The sequence below is a fragment of the Cyclospora cayetanensis genome, unplaced genomic scaffold (assembly GCF_002999335.1).
Source record: "Cyclospora cayetanensis isolate NF1_C8 unplaced genomic scaffold, CcayRef3 CcayRef3_contig_16, whole genome shotgun sequence".
Lineage (NCBI taxonomy): Eukaryota > Apicomplexa > Conoidasida > Eucoccidiorida > Eimeriidae > Cyclospora > Cyclospora cayetanensis.
In genome coordinates this window covers 53827-78810 of record NW_020312103.1, presented here as the reverse complement: position 1 = coordinate 78810, position 24984 = coordinate 53827, and the positions used below count along the sequence as shown (strand labels likewise).

At 51.3% G+C, this 24984-nt stretch overlaps 4 protein-coding genes across 4 annotated transcripts; 1 reads left to right on the top strand and 3 right to left on the bottom strand.

Annotated features, from left to right (window-relative positions):
- Positions 1-3443: 3443 nt before the first annotated feature.
- LOC34622202 (dihydrolipoyllysine-residue succinyltransferase component of 2-oxoglutarate dehydrogenase complex, mitochondrial) lies at positions 3444-4537 on the top strand. Its single transcript, XM_026337002.1, has 2 exons — positions 3444-4006; positions 4351-4537. Exons 1-2 carry the CDS (start codon positions 3444-3446, stop codon positions 4535-4537), a joined length of 750 nt encoding a protein of 249 aa, XP_026192787.1.
- A 1962-nt stretch (positions 4538-6499) lies between these two features.
- LOC34622203 lies at positions 6500-8154 on the bottom strand. Its single transcript, XM_026337001.1, has 3 exons — positions 7420-8154; positions 6815-6979; positions 6500-6661 (listed from the first exon to the last, which is right to left on the bottom strand). The coding sequence occupies exons 1-3, from the start codon at positions 8152-8154 to the stop codon at positions 6500-6502; spliced, it is 1062 nt and encodes a 353-aa protein (XP_026192786.1).
- Positions 8155-11316: 3162 nt separating this feature from the next.
- On the bottom strand, positions 11317-15693 carry LOC34622204 (replication protein A 70 kDa DNA-binding subunit). Its single transcript, XM_026337000.1, has 11 exons — positions 15536-15693; positions 14953-15210; positions 14482-14729; positions 14147-14291; positions 13804-13876; positions 13440-13552; positions 13056-13151; positions 12717-12825; positions 12251-12392; positions 11847-11992; positions 11317-11427 (listed from the first exon to the last, which is right to left on the bottom strand). Exons 1-11 carry the CDS (start codon positions 15691-15693, stop codon positions 11317-11319), a joined length of 1599 nt encoding a protein of 532 aa, XP_026192785.1.
- A 3289-nt stretch (positions 15694-18982) lies between these two features.
- LOC34622205 (eukaryotic translation initiation factor 3 subunit C) lies at positions 18983-23865 on the bottom strand. The gene is made up of 11 exons (XM_022735382.2): positions 23785-23865; positions 23082-23259; positions 22622-22908; positions 22291-22450; positions 21372-22128; positions 21121-21260; positions 20484-20865; positions 20063-20369; positions 19839-19928; positions 19517-19683; positions 18983-19304 (listed from the first exon to the last, which is right to left on the bottom strand). Exons 1-11 carry the CDS (start codon positions 23863-23865, stop codon positions 18983-18985), a joined length of 2871 nt encoding a protein of 956 aa, XP_022588399.1.
- Positions 23866-24984: the final 1119 nt, after the last annotated feature.

Here is a 24984-nt window from a genome sequence, read left to right as displayed (position 1 = left end):
CATACAGGCGTGCCAGGATACGCTTAAAGCCACGCAATCCTATCCGCAATGATACTCCTGGCGAGTTCATAAAGCTTTCAGATATGAGTCCATTTCCTGAGCCGTGACAGCTGGAGCAAGGGAATGGATAAGCATGTTTGGTGAGTATTGGCAGCGACGTGATGCTATCCTAACACACAGCAGCCAGCTTCACATTCAAATCACTCCAAATCATTCCACATGGTTGCACAAATACGGGCTTGGGAGAACAACACAGTTTTAGTTGCGGACAGTCTGGGCATGACAGTGCATACTCCTCTGCCGTGGGATGCATCTCGGACCACCAAGACGACGTTGCGAGGTTTTTCACTGTAAAGCAAATCTGAACATTATCAGAAAGGCGTGATCATGTCCTTTGCTTCACACGGCACTGCGAAGTAAAGTCGCAGTATACAAGCGTTGGAGTTCCTGTTTTGTTTGAACTAGATCGTGCCACGCTCAACCTGGTAGTGGTTCACCTATTCGCCAACCCGAATTTTGGTACTAATAGCGTATGTAAATGCGTCGAAAGCATAAGACACACACAAATTCGATAAAGATTCTGAATTGTCGAAAAAAAGAGCGGTTGTGTTAGATGATCACCTGTCGCTTGGGTGTCGCGAGAGCGCATCAGCGACCATGTCGGTAACGCCCTTAATATACTTCGCCGAAAAAACTTACTGCAAGAGGTGCAGAGACCAGCTCTGAATTCTAGGTTTATCAAAGGTATGAAGTCCTCTCTTAGGGTACATCAACGACTGGTAGTTCGCCTGCAGAGTAAGTGTCGCCCATATCAGTGGTGCTGACATGTTTCACGCTCCCTTTCACCGCATAGAATATCATTTCCTGCAATGGAAACCACTGCTCGGTTTCGGTGAAGCAATACGAATAACAAGCGAAAATTTGGTGTCTTCGGAAACCCGTGTGCTGTTGGCAGAAAATAGGACCAAAAGCTCAGGGACTGGAATCAGTTTTAATGAAGATAAAGCTTCATTAATCCAGCAGCACAAGATCTGGAGGCATTGAAAGGCGGCCAACAAGTGTCCTTGCTACGGAAAACTATGCCCTCTGTGTCCAAGGAATAGGCCGCATGTTCCTGAGGAAAACAATAAAAGGAGTATTGATCTGGGCTGATCCGGGATTGCATTTCTTCGTATATAAATGCAAGTCCATTCAGCTTTTAAATACCCTTGAGATTGCTTAAACGTAGAGGGCATGCCTTGATCAATTTGAATTTTCCCGGAGCTGGCTTGCTTCATGAAACCGTAAAGCATAATCCCCAAAAGAACTATTCACATTGACAGCAAACATTGCATGCTTTCACATTCCATTGCTTGCCTCACAACGGCTAATGTGCTTGAGACCGGATGCAATCCATTATTTGCGGACACTTTACCGGTGCGTTGTTTCCGCGCTGATTTGCTGTACATCCTGGGACCACTTGGCTTAACGCTTAAAGGATGACTAAGATAAACCTCCGATGCAGCAGTTCTTCGTCTATGCCGTGGCTCATGCGGATAATTGCTTCATACCAATTGATGGACTAATCCAATTTTAGTATCCCCTACTGCATCGCTCTTAATTCCCACCGAACTTGGTGTTGTGCAGAACTCAAAATACACTTATAGGTCAGGATTCGCATGATGGCTTGAGGTGTGGAAATTTCTGCAGGCCGACGATTTCCTCCCAGATGGATATGCAATCATTGCGTGCTTGTCATTCCACGAATGTGCTTCGAGTACTGCTCGTTTTTCTTCGTCATGAGGGATAAAGCAAGGTACATCTTTGGCGACAAATGAAGTCTTTGAGTAATCACCCTTCCTTATGTCCGCCGTAGGTTTTTGATAGACATGAGCTTATTGACACATTCAAAACCTTTCATAAGCTTACAAAAATGCCTTCTAACCACAAGCGGAGCTACTGCGCTTAAATTAGCTTAAAAGTCGGCCGCTGCCTCCCCGACAGGCCTTCCACCAAATGCAGCTTTCATCACCAGAGGGTTTGCAAAATTTTGCTTTCAAAAAATTCAGATTACTGAGTAAATAACTGGCTTAATAAACAACAGGCAAACGTTATAGGAAGCTAGTACATCCCATTATATTCAAAACTGGTCGCTGAACGGCGAACAGCTGAATCGGATGCCTCCTCAGCGAGCCATTCAACTCCTAACCCGATTCAACGATAATGGAATCTTATTGCGCTTCCCAGAAGAGCACCGCCCTTCTCTTGCCCATGACACTCAGTGTTCTTGACCTGAGGAAAGAGGGACCGCTAGGATGCGCGTTGCTGCACCCTGTGGGATCTTCGAGTATTGGTAGAAAGTAGCACTGAGCATGTAAAGTACACTCACACAGTATTGCATGTGGTTGTATCCAACAGACAGTCCTCTGCAAAAACTGAGACACATGGGCAGACATGTCAAAGGATAAGCGTTTTACTTATTCTGAGTCAAGCATTACAAATGCACTAGAATGGGTTTAAGCGTAGCTTACCCCGCTAGAAGAGCAGAGAAAGGGGCTATTTGGAATTTCCTGTATAGTATCTAGTGAGACAGCGGGGATTTGTCCTCTTAATCAGACCCCTGCTGTATTCCAGATTAGCAATCCGCTGATACTCCTAATTGAGCAACGAGTAATGAAAAAGTCAAGCTGAACTCGACGAAGGTTCGTTAGACTCGGAGTGGGAACGTATAGAGACCTTCCTCGTCTTGTTTCTCCTTACTGGAGTCCGTTATCCGCTAAATCTCTCATATCTGTTATTTCCATATCGCTCTTTCCCTAATTGAAGCCTAAAGTGTCTGGGTGCCAGGGTTCGTTCAGCGGCCGCTGGGGCTGCAATAGTCGTTGCTTCTTGTTCACCCGAATTGTTTGGTTTTGTTAGAGCCTTTGGGAGACACTGTGGCATTTATTAACATACTTTCCTGAATTATGTGCGTAATTTCAGCAGTCAAATCGCTTCGCATGGAGGGGCATGCCCTCTTTACTGCCCAGCTGGCCACATTGCCACAAGGAGCTTTACGGACGGTGGGAATTCTGCCCTTGCCTGCGCCGTTTCTGCTAGCTGACCCCGAGGCTGTAGTGCACCTTATCGTATAAGGTGTTCTGTGAGTCTTCATTGCCTTCAAAGGCGCCCTGGGACCTTTGAACTGTTCGTGGTCCCCCTGCACTCATCCCCCGCTTCCCCTAGCTAAGGTTCTATAGATGGCTACCGTACGCTCCGGCCTTAGCCGCTTATCGGCGTCTTACAAGGACCTAGGCTACAGCCGACGGCTGTCTTACGTCAGGGGGCTCCCCGCCAGTTTTGGCACTAGCGGCTTCAAAGCAGCGGGTACAGCAGCAGTACGGGGTGGCCATGGCAGTGGAGAGCCGATAGCGTTAAACTGGACGAATTCCTTTTACCTACCCCTTCAATGGAATTGTCTGGCTATGGAATATGCAGTCGACCGCAGACTCTGTGGCAGAGCCAAGGGCCAGTCCGCCGCACATTTGAGCCTGCGGAGCTTCGGCAGTGGCACCGGAGCAATGCATGTGTTACGAGTTCCGCCCCTGGGTGATTCCATCACCGAAGGGACAGTGGTGGAATGGCGCTTTGGGCCTGGGTCTATGGTGCACGCAGAGGACGTTGTCTGCGTCTTGGAAACAGACAAAGTATCTGTGGATATCCCTGCGAAGATTTCGGGCAAAATTGTCAGCATTGCTGTGGAGGTGGGTGGAACAGCATTTGTGGGGGGTGATTTGGCCGTCATTGAACCCAGTAGTGTGGAGACAGGAGGAGAGACAGTTCCTTCCCCTACTCCACCCAGCGGGGCCACCCCCGCACAGCACACACCACCAGCTGCTTCCTCGGTAGCTGAGCCATATGGGCTAGCTGCAAGGGTAAGCACTCCTGTATCAGATGAGCCGCAAAAACCGCTGCGTTACAAGCCACGTATTATGTTCAAAAGCGTTCGCAGCAGGCTGGAACGGCTTGGGCTGCTGCCCCCGCAGCAGCAAGGAGAGGCCCCTCCTGCGGCAGGAGCTCCATGCAAGGCAGCCCCCCCCCAGCAAGGGAAGGGAGGCAGTGAATGGGAAAATGCCGCAGCTTCTGGGCCCAATGCAACTGTTGTGAAGTGAGTCTTGGCTGCTGATGACTTCACGAATGGATGAGTGCCTCCCTATTCTTACCTGCATTCATGGAAATTCGCTCTTTATTGTTAGTGCATCACGTGGGTAAAGGAATGACGGCAGAGCATTTCTACGTGTCTTGGTGTGTTCGTTGAGCCCAAGGCAAATCTAATGATTGCAGAAGTGGCTCTGCTCTGCACGATGCGTGTGCGTGCTATTGTGTCTGCAGTTACAAGGCCATAGAGGACTTGCCCACTTTTCTAATGCGACCGGCCCTTAGCCCGGAGGAGGTAGAGGCGATTAATGAGGGGGGTTTGACGGACGTGGATGCCGCTGCCAGTGCTTGGACTGTATCCCTTGCTTTTCGTCCGGTGGCCTCCAAGAAGAGCTCTAGTTCCAAGAGGTCTTCGGCCTAGGTTGGCAAGAGATCGGGAGTTGCGGACTGCTCTTCAAAGGCTGAGCCGCTCGGGCGACTGTCGTTACTCCTTTCCTATTTTTAGTATCCGCCTGGAAGATGATCACAGAGGACGCCTAGGAGAGCAATTTTGCCTCCTCATACCCAATAGGGGACTGGCATTCACTGAGAAGGGGAGAGATGATGCGCAGAAGAGGGCCGCCTATTAATTGGAATGTGTCAGGCACTAGCGGACACTGTGTTAGATGCAAGGGATTATTAATCGGGTGTCTGGCCAGCCACTGGGGTGCAGTTTGTATGGAGGCGGAGAGGCAGTCGGCCTCAAGGGTGTTTGCTTTGTGCCCGGTCTTGATTCATGCATCATTAAAAGCTTTCTTCGGGCTAACCTGGGTAATTACCACACTGAATTGTGCGTGTATTCCAGCAATTAGGCTCCTCTGCCCATGAACCTTTCTCATTCCTTGTGAAAATAAAGGCAGAAGAGTTATCCATTCTGCTGGTGTCCTGTTTCTCAATTTCCAGTCGGATAGACAGCATGGCTCATCCTAAAGGAATATAAAAGCCTTTAAAGGCATGTCTACACGCTCGATAAGGAGCTGGCTAGGCTGGTGGGGTGTGCGTACAACCGTGCCCCGGTGGCTCGTGGCCCGCTCGCATCGAAGGCTCCCTCTATCAAAACGCTACTGTACTATCATGTGAAAGCAGCAAGCTAAAGCTAGCATGAGCCATTTCTAAGATCCAGTGCGCTATTCCAATGATGCAGCTGCGTGCTAGAGGCGACCAAGGGCTCCTTGATATCACCTTAATTTGTTTACACATCAACAAGGAAGAGGGCCGAATGCCACTTCCCATAGCTTCCCAAAGGCGTGAGGGCAGCTGGTGTGTGAAGGCCCGTTGATCACCTCGGCAAAGGTAGGCCCCTGAACCTTCGTGCAGTTGTGCTTAGAGTAGCATACGAAAAAGGCAATATAACATTCTACGGCACCTGTGCAACCCTCTAGCTTTCCCCCACTTCAGAGTGTGGCTTCTATACAATCTAGAGAGATACAAGAAGGCGAATGAAGCGTACGAAGGGGTTTTAAGCCATTCGTCATTTTAAGATGCAGAGACCGAGAAGGCTGTGCAGCAAATGTACTCTAGGTGTGAGAGCATGGACTGCCATTTAGAGGGGAAAACCATGCGACCGAATCAGGCCTACAGAGCTACGTAGTAAGTGGCCGAAACGAGCGAAAGGCTCTATGAAGCAGTGCGTGTTGGATGTTGCACCAACACCAAGCGGTACGAACTCTATCAAACAGGCGACCCGCTGGCGCAGACTTCCCCGGCGGTCAATAGCTAAGGGATGCTGTAGGGACGCCGCAGCTCCAAAGAAATACGTGTTTTGCGCCAAGAGGAAAGAAAGTAATGCACTTCCCTGCGATAGAAGCGCAGGCTGCAAGGAAAGCTTAGCACGCACAGCAAGTGCATCAGTCTGTATGATAGCCAGGCCATGCCCACGCTGATTTTCGCTTGGTGTCTGATCAGATAAAAGAAGGACTCCCTGATGCATAAAGCAGTCAGCTAAATTTGTACTCAGATGCATTCCCTAGGAATGAGGTAACAGGAATGCCGACAATAATAGGTTTGTGGACTTCAAATTACTGCCAGCTGTAACGGAGTTGGAGAAGCAGGGTGCTGATGTATTCCACATTGTCAAGCTGGCATTAGGTGGCCCACGCTCGGTTGTGTTGTACGCTTGCAGTGAGAGGGCTCAAGCCGCCATTTCTGTGCTGCCGCTCAGCTTCTAACCGGAGAAGTAACAAACATAATAAGGAAACGAAATACACTGCAGTCAGCACAGTTGTTTCGGTATACCTCTCCTTGTCCTCCCAGGCTCCTTGAGCGGCCTCTTTTGGCGCTATTGCTGTGTCTTTCTTTCTCGAAACAGCAGCAATATTACGATGGAACAGAATGGCCAGCTGCTTTATTTTTTCAGGCTGACATAAACACCCTGTGCATTCGCCAGGGTTTGAAACTGCGACTGCGGCATCTCCGGCACATCAAACTTCACAGCATTAGATGGCGCGACTACGAGACTGTCGAAAGATGTAATCTTCACCTCTTGCCCAATCTTCACAGCTTTTAGCTGCGTACATATACACATGCGTACGCAGCAATTGAGCGTCGTTCAGAATCAGCCTCACCCAAATCACGAATCTCACCCAGAAGGCTGGCTGTGCCCACACATCTGTCCCCGAAACAACCTCATGAAGCACTCCCTCCCTTTTCCAGCTCTTACCTTGCCCTTATTTGCCAAGACGATCTTCACCTTTGGCGGGGGCTCCGCGCCAGCAGCCGGCAGTAACGTGATGCTACCACCGCACGATGAAAGCAACTTGAAAAAAGAGGCCCAGCCCTCATAGAACTTGATGCGGTCTGCCGGGAACTCGCTGGACATAAATTTCTGAGGCACACAACACCTCAACCGAGCAGCGGTGCAATGTTTACTGACACCCTAAATGAAAGCGACATCGACAATGCGAAAAGGCTGGAAAGACCGAGCTTCCAGGTCCGGTGGCATCAACTGCTTCACTTGGGCCTCGAAAAAGCCCAGTGAGACACCATAAGCCCACATGGGGTGCTGAAAGCTAGATATGACCAGCCACATTTCAGTTATATACTACAAAGGATGGCTCTGCAGGACAACGCTTCCATCTGCGCGTGCTAAGTTGTACTACACAGTAAAACTTCGTATGCTACCATACAACTGCGCTGTGTGATATTTCATTCGTGCCCCGTTATCGTACATTGTCTCACACTCCACTGCACTGTAGCAGAAAAGCCACGTCTTACTTTAGTACTCCGCAAAAGTGCCAGTAACCCTTTTTCGCTACAACTCAGTACCTGGCAATTAGTGGCATGAACCTCAATCGCGGATTTCTTCTCAAACTTGTAGTCTCCGACCTCTTTTTCCGGCCGAAGATATGCCAAGACCCCGGCACCAGTCAAGGGTTCTTTGCTCCATTGTGTTAGCAACTTCCCGCCATCTGCGTCCTTGTAGACTAAGTAGGCACCCATCCCGACGGGCACTGAGGGGCCCTCCACTTCTGGCGGAGGTCCCTCGCAAGCCTCCTTAGACGGAGGCGGCAGACCAGCGGCCTTGCCAGTAAAGAAGGTGGGAGAGCTTTTTGGTGCTTTCTTACCAGCTGGCTTTGCCAGCTTCCGTGGCCTCGCCTTAGGTTTTGCTGCGGACGCCGATCCCGTGCCTCCAGAAGCTGCCGCTGCCCCCGCGACCCCAGCAGCTGCTACCTCATCTCCCGCTGTCTCCTCTACCAAGGCTTCCTCTTCCTCTGATTCCATCTGAGTCATTCCCTCCATGCTTTCCTGTGCCTCTGTTGAGGATACTACTATCTCCGACGTATCCACTTCCTTTGAGGCCGCCACAGGGCGGCAGCAGCAGCAACAACATGGGAAACAGAAGTAGAAAAAAGGGCAGGGAGCCCCTGCCTTGCAACAGTTGCAGCAGTTGTAGCATCCCTTGCAGCAGCAGCAAACATCCGCTAAGCACGGGCAGCACCACAGCGTGGTTGCCGTCGGAGGCTCAAGCCTTTCCTCTTCCGAGCGTGTCCCCTTACTCATCTTCTCCCACCACAGCAGAAAACACAGAAACCGTGTGTTATTTCGGGGAGAAACCAAGCCGGTAAGGCAGCCGCTGCACCTCAAAGCGGGTGGCCACAAGAGGGGTACCACGGACTACAGAAACGCTAAAGAGAAATTTAAAACGCCGGATTGAGCCAAAAATACCAAAGAGCACCAGAATAATGTATGGAAGGAGGCCCTAGGCGCACCACAAAAAAACCATTAGGAGTTGTGGGGCCTGCAGCAAAGCTAGCGATGGCCCACTCGCGTTGTTGAGGGCTCGTATAGAGCGACCCAAATTTTGCACATTCAACTTGCTAAAGAACTCAATTTGTTTTGGACTAATCATCTGTTGATGAAGTTCATAGATGAAAACGTGACACACTGCCACAGAAAAGCGGCACAAAGCAATCAAGGGATACATTGAATTGTCACTGTCCGACAGCCTTCTGAGATACACGGGAGCGCAACTCGGAACATCCAAGCTTACAAAAAGAGCCACCAGAAAATAACATTGAAATACTAATGAAGGACCATAGAAAGTCAATAAGCGCCAATAATATAACACCAGTACCGACACACCCGGAAAACCCCTAGAATCTTTTCGAACACGGTTTCTCAGTCAAAAACGTGCAATCCATGCTAGCTCAGTAAGCTCTGTCCGGGCTATGAATCTTCCAAGATGCATGTCCAATGCCCCCGGAAATTCCTTTGTTGCGCAACCCCTCAGCAGTTAACTTGACAGTTAGGTCACGTACACAAATTTCGAGGAATTCTTCCGACTGCAGCCGCCGTTGGCCTCTACGTTATAGTCCTGCTGTTCTAGTTAAAGCTCCGTTCTGTACATGTGGACTCGGTGTTTGCGCAATGCACACATAAAAAACAGAGTTTCACTGCACCCCAAGTCCCTAACAGGCCCTTAGGGTTTATTTCATTGTTCCGAAGAAAGAGCGATTGATGCGAAAACACGATTGCCAACAGTTTTCCGTTGGTAAGGAACAAATGCTTACGACCGCGTTCATCAGGTCATTCCAAAACCTTGCCTCTTTAATACTTCTCCCGGCATGTTTTTGCCTCCGCATGTGTCTTTGCTCTGAGGGACTGCCACTTGGCAGTTCGGAGGCGTATTCCTCAGAATGCAATTTTTCATCAGAGGTCTCCACGAGCACTATTACACGCATCCTTTAGTGGAAGCATCAAGGCAGAGGGGTGTGTAAAGGATGAGGAAGGGGTAGAGAAGCACTCCGAGATGAGACGAGCAGTCTGTGTGGCGTTCCGTGCCGCTTGAGCCCACAGATCTTCTCGAAGCAGCGAGGCTGCCCCTACCAACTGCAAAACCAGCAAAACCGAATCAAACCATGGTGCTGGCACAAAGACCGAGGGCATGGGGGTGAGTTACCTTCAAGCGCAAGCTGTAATAGCTCAAGCGTGTACGTATGGCGCCTTTGTAGACAGGATGCAACTATACGCAGCCGGATAACCTTTGCAGATGCAAATTACACAGCCTGACCGCTGCACGCTCATTTAATGTGCGACAGGGTGTGCAGCGGGAAGTTGACAATGTGAAATATATATACATGTACAAATACGTACTCCCTATATACCGCGTAAGGGCGAAGCACTGCAACACGCATTGTGTGTGTGCCATAGATGGATCCTACATTTTGAGTGAGTGCTCGGTGGTAACGTTCTCTAAGGGAGTTCTAGCTCACAATTTGGACGTTCTTTGCCTCTTTGTACAATTCGCACTTGGCTGTCAACTGGAATTCGAATTCCTAAAAAATGCAGCACAGTAAATCTGGCAGAAATAAAGAAGGCGTACACACCAAGACACCGCGACAAATGGCAGAGCAACACGAGTAGAGAAGCATAGACAGTGAGGCCCCTTCATTCCCATGCTTTTTCTGCTGATGACTACGCTTAGAATTTTGGCTCGATGCTTCGTGAGGTATTGCTGCTGATGACTTGTTCGAATATTTCCAGTCATTAACGGGGATCTAACAAGCTATAGTCACGGCCTCACTGAAAATGCAAGTTGCTGCATGATATCGGCGAAAGTCCGGCCCCTGGTGTCCAGGGCCCCCTTATCCAACTTGCCCAAGCTTTCAGCTGTGACATCTACTACCCGCATCACCACCTAAAGCAGATCATCGGATGCTAGAATATACCAGAATGCACGTGTGGGAGCTCACGACTCTAAGGGCCCCGTTGCTGATAAGTGGTAGGTAATAGAGAAACGAGGAATTTCCCGTTGCATCATTAAAAAGTAATGGGAAGGCCTTGGGTAAAACCACAGAAGCATGAAGACACACCTGTCCCTGTTCTCCAAGGGCGACGCAACTGAGAGTTCCTGAGACGTCGATGAGCTTCAAACACAGCATCCAGCTGCAACATAACACAAGGCAACCCAGAGCGCCCAGAGTGGTATTGTGATTTGAGTCCATGCCTCACATAGATGGCCTGTGGGGGCGTAGGGTCTTGGTAGCGACGGGGTAGCAACGCAAAAAGGATTTCACACGGACAAATGGTTCCCCTGGCTAGGTGCTCCTTTTGTCTGCACGGAGGCTTCGCCTTGATTCACAACGTTTCAAATAAATCCAACAAACAGTGAGAGTATGCAGACAGGCCACAGTGTCCTCCTTCTGGAAAGCCTTACCGTGACTCCGGGGTGACCGCCCGCCTGCAGTTGTTGCACTTGAAGGCGCCAGAGGTCGCCGCGGAAGGTAGCTCTTTTTGCACCTTCCGCTTGCACTGGGGGCAAGCCCTGAGCGTCTCCGCACAAAACGAGCAGAGGAAACGTTCTGTAAAGTGTGGATGCCCCTTTCGACACCCAAAGGTTTGATCCAGCATGAATGCAAACACACCAATGCCAACACTAAGAGGTGCTGCTTATGCACTGTGAGGCATTTTTCTCTGTTTCACAAAGATGCCTAAAACAGAGTAGCCAAGCCAAGAGGAGCACGGTAACTGCAGCAGCACACTTCCAGAGCACCATAGAGACAGACATAGGACACGTGCAACACATGTTCCTAGGGAGCCAAATTGCTCATGTAAGTTGTAGAACGAAGCGTCACCAGGGAGAATGTGCATTTACTGCACCCGATCGTAATGCAGTGCACAATACGACACAGCATCATAACCCTAACCGGGTGTCTCCTTGACTCACAGCCACACGAGTTTGTCGCCACGGAGATCGAAGACGCTTGCTACCACTCGGAAGGTTCTGGTGGTTCCCGGCTCCTCCAGCTGCAGCGCGGCAGCCGCTTTCACAACCTCCGCTAGCGTCTTCAGGGGGCGGCACACACAGAAGAAAGCAGCACATAAGGAGAAAGAAATAGAGCAGGTGCCCGGCAGAGAGAGCAACCCACAGGAGCAATGCGGCAAAAACATGCGTTGGCTGTGAAAATCGATTACAGTTCCGCAATACATAGATGTATGGACATCATACAGGGCACATTAGAATGCATAGGACTCGCATTCACAGTAACGCAACGCGACCGGCAGAGTGTACGCAGAGGCCTCATTTAAATGCGTCTCGCGCCGTGTCAGAGGAGCCATCTGGGTCGGTGGGATTCGCAGCGCGGTAGCACAGGGGGCAGTACCTGCAGGCCGACGGCTTTGGCACCCTTAGTGCTAGCCTCTGAGAGGAGACGTGCGCCCGCAGTGCGCCACCACTGCCACTCCCGTTCCACCTCACTTTTGTCAACACCGCACTGCTCTCCCCCATGCGGCGCATCAGCTGCCTCTGATGCGGTTGCAGCTGCGTGGAAGAAGTGGATTTTCATTTGTGCGGAGGAACTTAAGCAGGCGCGGCCGCCGTATTCATTGACTCTGACGCCTGTGCATACAGCAGAGCGCGATATTCTGGACCAAAGGCAGGTCTAACCACCACTGCTACATGTCTGCAGCAACTACAACCGTACCACAAATTCACCCCAGCCGCCAACGCCGTCCACTACGAGGGATTGTGTGAGAAGGTAGAGTGCCTGTCCGCACTTCGGAGGACAGAAGGACACAGGATCGAGAAACTCAAGGAAAGCTACGGCTCCCCAAAGGGGCAGTGGATGCCAGTGAAGGCATGTCAAGATGTGCTCACCCTTGGCAGCCACTAGCGGACAGTTCGAGAGAACTTCCTGACGTAGCGGCATCGCCTGGGTCCCGAAAAGAGAAAGAGATACAAAGGCTCCAGAAGAGTCTAGCAGCGTCAGCTCCCGCCGCACCAATTCTTCATTCTTCGTCTTGACGCAGCAACACACATGCATGAAAATCAAGCTGCTGTGGGTCGTGAAAGTATTTCCGAATACCATGTTGTTCCCAAGGTGCCTATTTGACTTTGGAGCAGCAACGGCATAAACCCTCCTCGCCTCCTGGTAGCTTGCAGTGCACTGAAGGGGGCATTTCAGCCTGTACGTAGCCCTCGGGGGGCCCTCGATGAACGGATCCCTGCTTTGCTCCTCTAAGCTGCTGTTACAGGGTACAAGGTAGTCTGTTGCATCGCCAGTCTGGGAGCCATGCTGCAGGTGGTGTGCACTATCTATATGGCCGCTAGACTTTGGACAAACCCTAGAGATGATGGTCTGTGGCTCCTTGGCCTCCACCACAAATGCAAGGATGTCAGCCAACGTCCCCGCTGGCCGCTGCTGTATATCCGCGAGGCTGACGCGCTCAAACCTACGATGCGCACGAACGGAAAAAGAAAGCTTTCGTAAGAATGCGTGAGCAGGATCTGCGTGTGCCTTTCTCTGGGGTGCACGCATGGCTGCGTTCGTTTTACCACATTGTGACCACACAAGGACCTCTTCCCCTCAGAGTTGGAGCCACAGATGGCGAGAAGCGGCCTGGTGGGTGGTATTGTAGTACAGTTCTCAAGGATGAGACTGGAAAGGGATAGGGCACCGGACTTTTGGTGAGGAATACGAGGATCGTCTGGTGCTTCGTCTATTTGTGCGGCTGCATCGAATTTGATCTCCACCTCATGAGGTAAAGGGTTATGCAGTCTGAACGACAAGCAACGCATAGCCCTTTGGAGATTCACCAGGACGTGCCACTTCAAACCCCTAAAGTCTCCATCAGGCCGATGGCATTCACTCTCAATAACGCGTCATCCACCCGGCCGGCGGAGTAACAGCTAGGATCGGAAATATTTGAAGCCTAATCATGGACTTTCATGCGCAAGAAGCTGGTAGCAAGCTCTTCAGAAAGGCATGGCGCTTTAAGGGACAAGCAAATGTACGTCTGCACACAATTTCCGGCACGCGGTACAGACTGGCACATCTACACCTCACTTATTGGCTCTTTGCAAAGTGCCCTTGCTAAAAGTATACAGCCCTCCAACATGCAGCTTGGAATACCAGAGAGCTACTGCCCGGCCAAAGAAGGTTGCACGAATTTCAGTGGCCTGAGAAGACGGAAAGCATAAGATTAAAAGAAGTCACCAGTGCGGGGCACTCGGGCGCGTGCTGTACAGATACTACACATCCCTAAAATTTACACCAGCCGCCGCCTTCATGAAAGCGAGTGCAAACATGCAAAGAAGCCCACCGCGTACGAGGCCAGGTTGAGGCGAATCAAGGAGTAATAGATGGGAGGACAAGGGGGAGTGCGGGGAAAGACACAGTGGGGAAGGCACCTGAACAGACCACTACTCACCTGATTGTCGATCAGGTGAACAGTAAAGAGACTACTTTCTCCTTTGGCATTTGCAAAGCTCTTCACCTCACTCCTGCGAGCACAGACACCCGACCCCAGCTGTTCTTCCAACGCGCGAATGCGTGAGTGCCCCAGAAGTACAGGAGCGCAATAGAACAATGGCAAGGCGTAGCCTCAAAGGCCCAATAAACGCCCGTAGTGCGACACGCAGAAGCAAGCCCACGTCCTTGCTTTGCAACAAATACACTGCAAAGGCACTGAAGGAGGCAGTTGAGGATCCCACTGTGCGGGTGCCGGCCGGATCTGCCCTTCGCTGCCTTCAAGCTTTCGCGAAAACACATACTTGTACGAAATGCGAGCAAGAATCTCCCACTGATGAGAGTATAGGTGCAGATCAGAAAGGGCTGTGCGAACACCCCGTTGCGCCTTTGCTACAGGGCCCGACCGGCTGTGGGCGTAGACAAGCGACAAGCAATTTGTTGATTTTTCTGTCAGACACACGCACACAACTGTACCACAGCCAAGCCCCTTTTAATGTGAGCTTCAACGAATCGTAATGCGATGGTGAACGAGCTTCTACGAAAAACGCAAATGCGTTTCCGTAGAGGTTGTGCGCCTTCAGCGTCTCACGAACCCTCTGAGAACGCTATGCCAGATGAGGCTGGACCCCCCATTTACCTTTGGATCCATCTCCCCTCGCTGCCCTTCGGCGCTTTCTGGCAGGTAGTGCGCCTCCTGGCACCTCCGCCGCTGTCGGTGCTGCTGGGCTATCTCCCGATTGCTCTGCTACTTTTGATTCGAAATGACCAGTGCCGTCATTGCTGCTGTCTGTTGCATAAAGTGAGTGACTCACAAGGGGTGCATTTGGCCGAATCCAGTGCCCTGGTAGCAGTTGAATACCCGTCACCACGGGTGTCTGACGGCCCCTGAAACCGCACCAAGAGGCGAAGCCGACACACTTGCGAATTTCCTTCAATCTGTAGTGCGCTTCCCAGAGAAGGAATTACCAGTCCTCTAGCAGAGAGAGGCCCAGCACTCCTGCAGTGCCTGGAGGAACGAAGGCGTTGATGGACAGACGCGGGGAAGATGGATGCCGCACTGTGCAAACGAGGGCCTCTCTGAGGAGTACGGAGATGCTAAAAGACATACTTGATGATGCACTTAGAATAAACCGTTAGAGATATCAGTCGGTTAACAAGCGATCTGGGCTCGCACGGCAGTGTCTCGCGTCTCAGCAAAAGGCGGCCATACTGGATCTCCAGGCACTGCTGCTCTTTTTCTGCCTGCGGTCTATTGCTGTCATTGCTACTAAAGCTTGCTAGCTCAGAAAGTGCCACCCGAAACCTTTTCAGGTGCTCCTTGCTTTCTGATCCGTCAAGTGGAGAGCTGCCATCAGTGGCAAGGATCCTGCAGAAGGCAAAGGGTGGGAACCCTGTGAGAAAGCTAAAAAGAGCAGCAAGCAGACCGTCAACGCTTCGAAGCGGCTCGCATTGTACAACGGGATCATTTACTTCACTCTCTGTAGGTCCTTTGGCCTTTAAAGTGAAACTGTTGTGTGAGAAGAGGCATGGACCGCTCCTCTCTACTTCGGGGGAGAGTGTGTAAGGAGGTAACAGGTAAAATGTCAATTATATCCGGAACACGTCTTGCTATGAGTTCTATGGCTGTGAAGCCAGTGGGGTTGAAGACTACTCCAAAAGGGGCAGAGAATGAAGAGGGGAATGCGCCTTACAAGAGGTGATCCCTTCCAACTTGCGAAAACGTTAACACCGCGAGGACGGGTGCAGTCCACATTGAGCCCGAGGCAAATGCATCCCAAAACCCAACAGACAGCGGCACATCAGCAGGCGCCAAGGCCTCGTGCTGCTGGCCTGCATCTTCAGCAGACATGCGTGTGTACAAAGGACGGCCGGCAAGTGAGCTAAACTGGACCCATGGGAACGGACTGCGATCAGCCGTGAAAGCTTCCCTTCCTTCTCACGAAGGGGTTAGCCAGACACGCCAGGTCTTGCCGCTGATGGGCATAGAAAGGTGCCCACAGCTGTCTGCTAGGTGACTTCGGTCGAAGATGGGCCAAACGACAAAGCCTAGTTTGATGAAGAGACATACCCACCACACAGCGGCCCTTTGGAAAATGCTTAAGCAAACACGGAAATTTGAAATAAGGTACTGGAATCTCCCCGCTGCCGCCAAACTCTATGCAAGTCCGATGCAACGGCTCATCGCACGCGGGGCCCGATGCTGCTTGACCGATCCAGTTCCGCATCGCGGTGAAAGGACGAAGAGTGTCGCTTCTTCAGTTTGAGGACTTCTAGTAATAATTTCAAAACTGAAGGGGCTGTTCGGAAGTTCAAACTGCAGTGCTAAGCGAAACCGTTCTCTGCCCCTCCCATCACTCCGTGTCATCGAGCATTGAGTCTCCCATCTAGCAGAGGAAAACAGCGCTCCCGTGTTTGGGGGAAGGCTGCTATTTAGACAGAAAAACGGGTCCACCCCTCACGGGAAACAACAGCCTTTAGAACTAGAGCTTTTAGCCACGAAGGTCAGACCAGAGCTGGTGAGAAGACTTGAAGGGCTGCGTAGCTCCTATAGCTTTGGCCAATGTAACACACGAGAATGTCATGGGAGATAGTCCCACCAGAATGCGCCACGAACATATCAGACGTAGAGCGGAGAAAGACGCGCTGACTATGGGTATACGCATCACCCCTACATTCGATACACACACGCACACGGCTGCACTCGTTCACGCCGCGGCAGCTAGCTTCAGCTATCCACAAACGCCCATACGGCCGTCCAAAATTGGTTCTTGGCCCTGAAATCCCAAACATGGTGGCATCTGCTGCAAACCCCAAAGAGTTCTCATGACTGTGCGGTAGGGCTCTCCCTGCACTAAGGGGTCGAAATTATTGCCCTGGAGACGTCGCTAGTCGCGTAGTGCTCTTAGATACAGCCAACAAACACATGTCCTCTTACAAATAGAAAAGTTCCCATATCCAATCCAACTGTAGCTCCACACAAGATCTCGGCAGTCAGGGATCCACTGCAGACTCGATCAAAACTCGATACCCAGTTATTGAGCGGTTCTCGAAATAACTTCCAACTTCTCCTACCCGAGCCCCTTCGTGTTACCACACAACGGGAAAAGGACTGCCCGGAAGCGCGTAGATGCACCCTGCAAGCAGTCTTCCCATACACACCTGGTTGCATGTTACACCTGGCACAAAGGCACACGCCACGTCTTCTTGCATCTAATTAAGGTACTATGCAACAAAAAAATGTACGAACAGACAAACCAATTAGTCATGGCAAAATTATTCAAGTGGAGCTTAGCTCGCTACACTACTCGAGGCTCTTTGTTTGACAGCCGCTTCAGCGTTTCGCAACTACTATTGCATCAGCAACCGATGGGACCCAGGAAGCCTCCTGCCGCGTACGCTGTATGTGTTCCTATTGTGTTGTGGTCAACCTAGTGAACCACATGACGAAAGCCATTGCTTTGCTAGGAAGTAACCGGTCACGGAACGGCACGCGGACGTCTTTGCATTGCAAAACGGCAGTATGCAACCTTGTTGCCAAAGGAAGACCTTATGTAGCTGCCAATTACACACTTACTACCGTCCAAACGGCATTCTTCTTAACCGGATACGCATAGCCGCCACCATACTTCAACGCGCGGGAAACCTTTACTACATGCCGTAGCACGTATGCATTTAGTATTCGCGCGACGTAACACCCAGCCGGCACTGTAAAAGCCGCTAGGCTGACATTGCGCACAATTTTCCGCCAGTCACTAAAAAGTGAGGCATGCAAGGCCCGCAGAACGCAGGTATGCAAGCCGCAGTGAAGCGCCCACGTCTGGCTTAGGACGTGACTTGTGGACGCGCCACACCTGGCGAAAAGTAAAGCTGTGAAGCGGAAGTGGCAGTTGAATACGGTAGAAGCGCCTCGCAACAGCCTTAAGAAGCGAAGTAAGCGCAACTTGAATCTAAAGCATAGGAAGTACAGTTACATAACTAAACGATAGGGTCCAAGTGTCGAATTCAGCACTGCATCACCACTTTCGAGATGCACCAGCTACGCTTCTGCAAAAGCATATGCTCTTGAAGGGCTACCCGTGATGAACTCCAGAGCCCTCGCATGTGAGGAAGTGGCAGACCCCAAGAAGAATTGGTGATTAATCAGTACCTACAGAGATACTCCTAAAAAAATAAATAATACACGGCACACCTCGTGGGGGTATTCGCGCGACGTAACACCCAGCCGGCACTGTGAAAGCCGCTAGGCTGACATTGCGCACAATTTTCCGCCAGTCACTAAAAAGCGAGGCATGCAAGGCCCGCAGAACGCAGGTATGCAAGCCGCAGTGAAGCGCCCACGTCTGGCTTAGGAAGAGACCTGTGGACGCGCCACACCTGGCAAAACTGCAAGTCTGCACACCTCTAGAACCAAGGCGCACGATCTATGTATTATGAGTGAACATTTAAGCAATGCCTGGACCTTAATTGTCCTTTCAACTCTTCAGGGTGAGTACCAACAAAACAAGCCATTTCACCGCCATGGAAAGAACAGCAAAGCCCTCATTGCCAATTTGGTGGGCAACAACCAACGTAAAGCATGTACGCACGCACTTAAACTGCTGGTCTATTTAGGACCACCAGTGGCTGGGCAGCGCACCTGGCTACTGTCCAGGCGGGAAAATTTCACTTTCGCCTCTCAGCTTTTTTAAGGGACGCCGGCTGCATTGTTTCCCAGCTGACGCGCTCCATGAGGCATGCGGCAGTTCGACGCGAACAACTATTCCATATGCACGAACTACACACTTGAATGCAAGATTACTTCTCAAGTCTGTCACTCCTAAGACATACGGTAGGTTGCTGTAAAGAGGGATGCAAATTTCTGCCTTCAAACCGTAAATGAGTTACAGTGCATCAAAGGCATACAGGAAAAGCGCAACTTGCGAGAGTTGCTTCAACCAGGGCAGTTTCTAACCTCTGCTTGCCTCCTATGCCAACTTATTCAGGGGGATAGAGAAGAAGCTTTCATGACCCCATCTTTGTGCAGCCGCACACCACAGCATCAGCCCAACATGCAATGGTGGGCACGCTGCGCTGACGTCAGGCCCATCGGAAGCTGCCCGCTCAGCGTCAGCATCGAAGGCAAATGCGGGGCGTCACAGTCAGTTATACGTGAGCGGGCTGCTAAACTTAATGCGGAATGGATCGCGCACGTCCTGGTTGCCTCTGTGGTCGCCTCGTTCTCCTCGGTTTTCGCCACGGTGATCGCCACGGTAGTCGCCCCCTCCCCTGTTGGTTCTAAAGCCACCCCCTCTGAAGCCACCGCGTCCAGTGCCCCGGCCCCTGGCCCCCACTGGATTAAGACCTGCTCGGCCTCTGAAACCTGGTCTGTTGCGGTAGTAGTTGCCATCTTCGCGGTCGCGTCCACCCCAGCCAGCGCGATCTCCCTCCCGCATGAACCGTCTCTCGTGAGTCAAAGCAAACCTGCAAACAACACCCATCGAAGGATGCCCCCATGTGCTGGGCTCCACGCAACAGCCCGACCACCCCGTCTCACCAGAATCAGAGCATATCGACTGCATATACACTGCCTAGCTACCAAACCGCAAGGATGACCTATGAGGTGGCACAGCCATCAAAACGCAAAAGACACCCAAACAGCACGATTGATATGGCAACCAATCTGAAATACTGACTTCGGGTTCTTCATGTTCAGCGTCAGCTCGTTCTGCTCAACAGCGTTTGTGATGTTTTCTGCGAGCGTGAGCGCAAGTTGCTGCAGGCGCGTGTGCTTCACGCGACTAATCAAAATGAACTGGCTGGTTTCATCCCAACTCGCGTGGATTTCCTCGTTGATCATCATCTGCGCGAGAGGGCATACGCACACGCACCTGCACTGTGTGATCTCAACAAGCAAAATCACTCTTTGCGCAGGCAAGAAATGTCCACAGCGTTTCCCGCCGTCCCTCCCCGCATGTGCCTTGCTTTCTGGGCGGGGTTTCGCGCATTCTAGATCACCTTGCTGACAATGGAGTGCACGGCATTCAGGGAGAGGTCGAACATGCTCGCGAGCTGCCCGATGGCAAACGAGTCATAAAGCGACAAGAACTGAGAAGCACAAAAGCAACCACATAAATCAGCCACTCTGCAACGCAGGTTCGACGAGGGATTGCCTGAGAACTCGCTAGTCAACTCTACACGATATGCTTTAAAGAAGTATGCTTTGGGGTAAAGCATCTTACTGTGAAGATGTAGGTGCGCATAGCTTCGGCCTTGATCTTTTGCAGAAGCATTTCTTGAATGTGCTCCTTGTTGATCATCTTCTCCCAAATAGTCAAAGTCCACAAATACCGAGCGCATTCGCTCCAGTCACCCCGTTGTAGAGCCTTCGTTGCGGCCATGACTGTTTCCCTCGCGTTTTCTGGAGGCCCCATAAACGTCTGACGGTCGTACATTTCGAGCATGCGCCTAAAGTGCTTGCTGATCAAGCGTTTCCTGGGGTCGAACGCGTCGTGCGCCATGTGTGGCACCTCAAGCAACATGGCGCAGCTGCAGAAACGAGGAAATTCGACCGAAGTTTATGCACTGAACAGAATTTACTCTGCCGCGGGGTTGGGCGCAAGTCTGCAGCACTCAAATAGAGATTCAAAGAAGCGGCCTTACATGTTGTGAACACATTCGATCAGTTCCATGCTGATATGCATGTGATAAGGCAGCAATCTTCGCTTTTCTGCACGTTCCTGCTCTTGTGTGCGCTCGACATTTTTAAGGTTGGAGAGACCCTGGGCTAGCAGCTCCTTGTGTTTGGGGCATATCTGCGACAAGCATGCGTGGGCATCTTGGATCAGTCCATTGCGGAAAGCACATAGACCGAGCTGCACCAAGTTCCGGTTGTACAAGATCTGGGTGGAAACATCGGTCTGCATAGCCAACTCCTGGATGTTAGGCGTGTGCATCAGATCGCGGGCCTGGTAGTAGTCGTCGTGCAAACTCTTGCTATACGCCACATGCAGTAGCGCGCGGATCTTGTCGCGCTGGCTTTGCGCTGCGAAACCACAAAAAACCGCAAACTGAATTGGGCAAATAAAGGCGTCAAGCCCGCACCTTTCATTACTGACCGAATGGTGCGATGGACAAAAAGTCGGTGCGTAACCGCCTTCATGCGCGAACACGCGACATCAGTAGGGTAAAGCTATTTCACGTCTGTACACTTAAAGATCTGATGATCCGCAACGATAGCACTGGTTACATCCGTATGCGCCGCGCAAGAAAGCGGAGGATAATAGTGGGACCGTCGCACAGTATTTGAAGACGTAGCGCGTCAGTGTTTCAATGAAGGCCGTGGGCGCCATATTATTTTCTCCGGGAAGGTTAACACAGAGTTCATCAGGCAACTCCTTGCGCAAGACATCCCACATCTTGGTTGCGATCGCATCAGGCCTGCAAAGAAGCATGCAGTGCAATCAGAAATGCCTCAAAAATAGGGCGCGCTACGCGGAGGGGCACACACACGCGGTGACACCCATCAGCTGCTACCGAAGTGGCACTCACTTATAATGCATGTGCTCGTTGACCTTCAGAGCGACCGTTGCCGCCTGCGTCTTGAAGCCCCGACCATCAAGGAAGCAGAATGTGCGCCAAAGGAGGGCCAAGATGTCAATGCTCTTGCCAAGCCGTTCCTTGTATTCGTCCGAGTGGACGTCTGTCGACTGCAGCGACTTTATCAAATCGTCGTCAAGACGCTCCACAAATGAGGCGAGAATGCACGCCGATACTTGCTGGATCTCTTCTGGGGTCGACCCCTCTGCTATCCCCGCTATGGGCACCAAGTACGAGCCCTTGTTCTGTTCCATGATGGTAAGGAGGAGCTTAACGCCGGCGAACGTTTCCATCCAAATCGCAAGTGGCATGCAAGTAAACACGCCAGACGTGGTGTCGAACTCCGCACTGATCAAGTGACCCAACGCTTCAAGGTGGCACTGGGGGCTCACGGTTTCCGCGAGTTCGGCCAGACGCTTCAAAATGCGCATCTGCTCCATCTTGTCAACGCCTCGCCTACCGCGTTTTTCTACAACCATCTGTACGCGTTTCGCAATGACTTCCTCATTCAGGTCGCTGGTGTCGAACAAATGCTCCATGTCCTTCGTAGTGAATCCTGCCTCTGCTCCAGCGGGTGCCGGCTCTTTCGAGGCTGTCTTAGAGGGCTTCACTGAAGGCTTCTTCTTTGCAGACTTGGACTTCTTCTTCTCCCCTTCCTCGCGTACACCCCACTTCGCCATGGCGTCTTTGTGCCGGTCGCCGTCGTCGCCTAATGCGCAAAGATGCAAGAGCAAGGCTCAGGGATCTATGAACGCCCAGATCACAGAGCTGATGCATGCAGACGCAGAGAAAAAGCGATTTCCAGGTCCATATCCAAGCACTAGATTCCATACGCCCTTTCCTGCACTTCGAAAAAACACTCATTCCTCACCTTGGCTCTCATCGTCTGCTTCCGAATCCGACCATTCGCTGCCGTCCTCAGACCCCTCCGCCTTCTCCTTGTGGCTGCCCTCGCCATCTTCGGAGTCGCTGCTACTTTCTTCACTCGATTCGCTCTCCTCGCTGCTGTCCTCACTGAAGTCGCTGTCCGACTGCACCCACCCACCACGTGCACGAGCACACATGTGCACACAAGCGTGAAGCCAACTAAGAATTCTCGCCGCGGGTCAACCCTTACAAACAAGTTCGCAACAGCACCACACACAGCCCCCAGGTACGACAGCAGTCCCCCTGTACTGCATGTAGAGACCGCAATGACTTACGTCACCCTCGTCGGAGTCTTCGCTTTCCGTTTCGAACTTGTCGGGATTCTCTTTGCACTCAGAAATGTTCGTCGCCCACGGCTCGGTAGTTTTGCGAACCTTAGCCCTCAGGGTATTCAACGCAAGGGCCTTCGGGCGAGACAGCTTTTTGAAGCTTTCCTTGTCTTTGTGCTTCTCCTCGACGAATGTCTCAAGAGCAACAAGGGCGCGAACAAAGAAGTTCGGCACGCCCTCCTGCTCAATAACCTGGTGCGCCTTGTGATAGCTCTTCAACAGCGTGTCATAATCTGACACGCAAAATGCACAACATTTCCACCGTGGCGGGCCTCATTGATCGCCTCCGTCTCGCCACAAAGCCAGTGCTTTGCACACTACGCAACGCGACCAAGCCCTCGGAGAGCATAGCATCCGTATGCCGCCATCGATTGCATACACAGCATTCATATTCACACCCACATACCCTTTCCGAGTTCCGCAAAGTCCAAGATCTTCATGTGATTTTCCATCTGACGGATGACTTCGCGCATAGCGCCCCAGCGCCTATCTTTCAGACTCTTAACAACACGTCCCTCATCATCGCTAGACGAGGTCTCAGCAGCAGCCCACCGAGAGGACGGAGCAGCCACCTTTTTCTGCTGCTGGAAAAACGAAGAAACAAGCAAAACACGTACTTAAGAACTCTAAAATGTTCGTAATCCTCGAATGCCAAAATCCAACAGCCCCACGGGCACACGTCCAATAAAGAATAACAAAGACACAGTTCATACAGATGTAGAAACAAAGCTTATGCACAGAAGTACATCACTTGGCTATTACCAGATCCGTGAAGAAACACAAGGCAGAGGAATGCGTATAACTGCAGCGCTCCAAGTACAATGCAGTTCGTCCTGACACCAGGGCACCCCTTTTGCATGGGAGCACACGATGCAACAGTCGAGAGGTCGCCTTCAATCATATGGTAAGTAATGAGCTACCCTTACCAATCCTTCCTACCCAGGCTACCCCGCGTGTGCATGCTGCATACATGCGACATGCGTCGCACGCGCGCAAGTGCATGAAGGGTCGGCACACGCGGATAGCGTTGATATATGAGTCCGCTTACAGAGAAAAAACGTAACGACAAAGTGGCAAATGCAAAAGTCTGCACTGTGGCGGTGCCTTACCTCCTGCTCCTGGTCGTCACTCTCCGAGGAGTATTCTGATTCCGAGGATTCAGCCCCCGCCGCCCAAAACTTCGATTGCATTTTCAGCAACACCTTTTGTACGGCAGTAGTGGTTCAGCACCGAGAGAGTATGCGGTGCGGGAACAAGAGCCCGACACGCCGTGGGGTGAAGTCTGCGGCTGTGAATCTCAGTGCAGAGGACAGTGGCCCTATTGTGCCAACAGCAGCATTCCCGTTCTGTAGGCAGAACAGCACGGAATTCTCTAGACATCAATACAGCCGCATATCCTGGGCCTTTAGACCAACTTCTGGCTGCTGTCCTGGTGCTTTTCACGCAGCCCCAAATTCCTCCACCAGCCACTGCACTCGAACAATTCAACAGGACACTGTCCTACCGTCAAAATTCAAAGCTTCTATGATCTTAATCGGCGGCATGCCTATATCGTAAATGACATTGCGATAAAGGCTTTATACCGGACTTTTTCAGCCCTAAGTTAAGACTACATTAAGAATGCCAGTGCCCACCATGTGGGGCGGTGCAGGCGCTGAGGCGTTACTTCATACTTTCACATAGTTGAATTGCGATAAAAGTGTGAGTGATCAAACGGAATAGTATTCTCATTTTAGTTTCGACGTACGTATCCCACATGTGGTTGACAGCTTATCCCTGCGTACAGCTCAAGTGTATCGCACAACTTGGGATGCTGCTGAGGAGGCGCGCATGCTGAAAACCAGTCAAGTCACTAAAAAGAGTAACCCTGCTTTATTTTTTTAAAATCTGTCTCCCATATGCCACAAGCCAGCAAGGTCTCGGGGCTCAGGGCCGACCGGGTTGTTGTTAGCGGGACCCCAGTGGAAGTTCACAGTATAGAGCGCTGTCTCACTGCTGTAGTGCTGCCCCTACGCTGGTAGTCATATGAAACGGTTTCTATGAGGTAATTGCATACTTTAGATGTCACAAGCGCAATCTATGGGCGGTAGGACTGGCTTTTCTTGTACGTTCCTGTACGCCAGGCAGTTTTGAGGGTACCACATCTTTCAGAACACTATCAAAAGTAAGGGAGGTATGCATTTTCCAGAGGAGCTTTGTCCTTTACAAAGCTCTGAACGGCTACGGCCCCAGTTGAGAAAGCACAACCAGCAAGGAACCAGCTGCATACTGCAAAACCCGACGGACATCCGTAGTAGTTTACTGCCCAG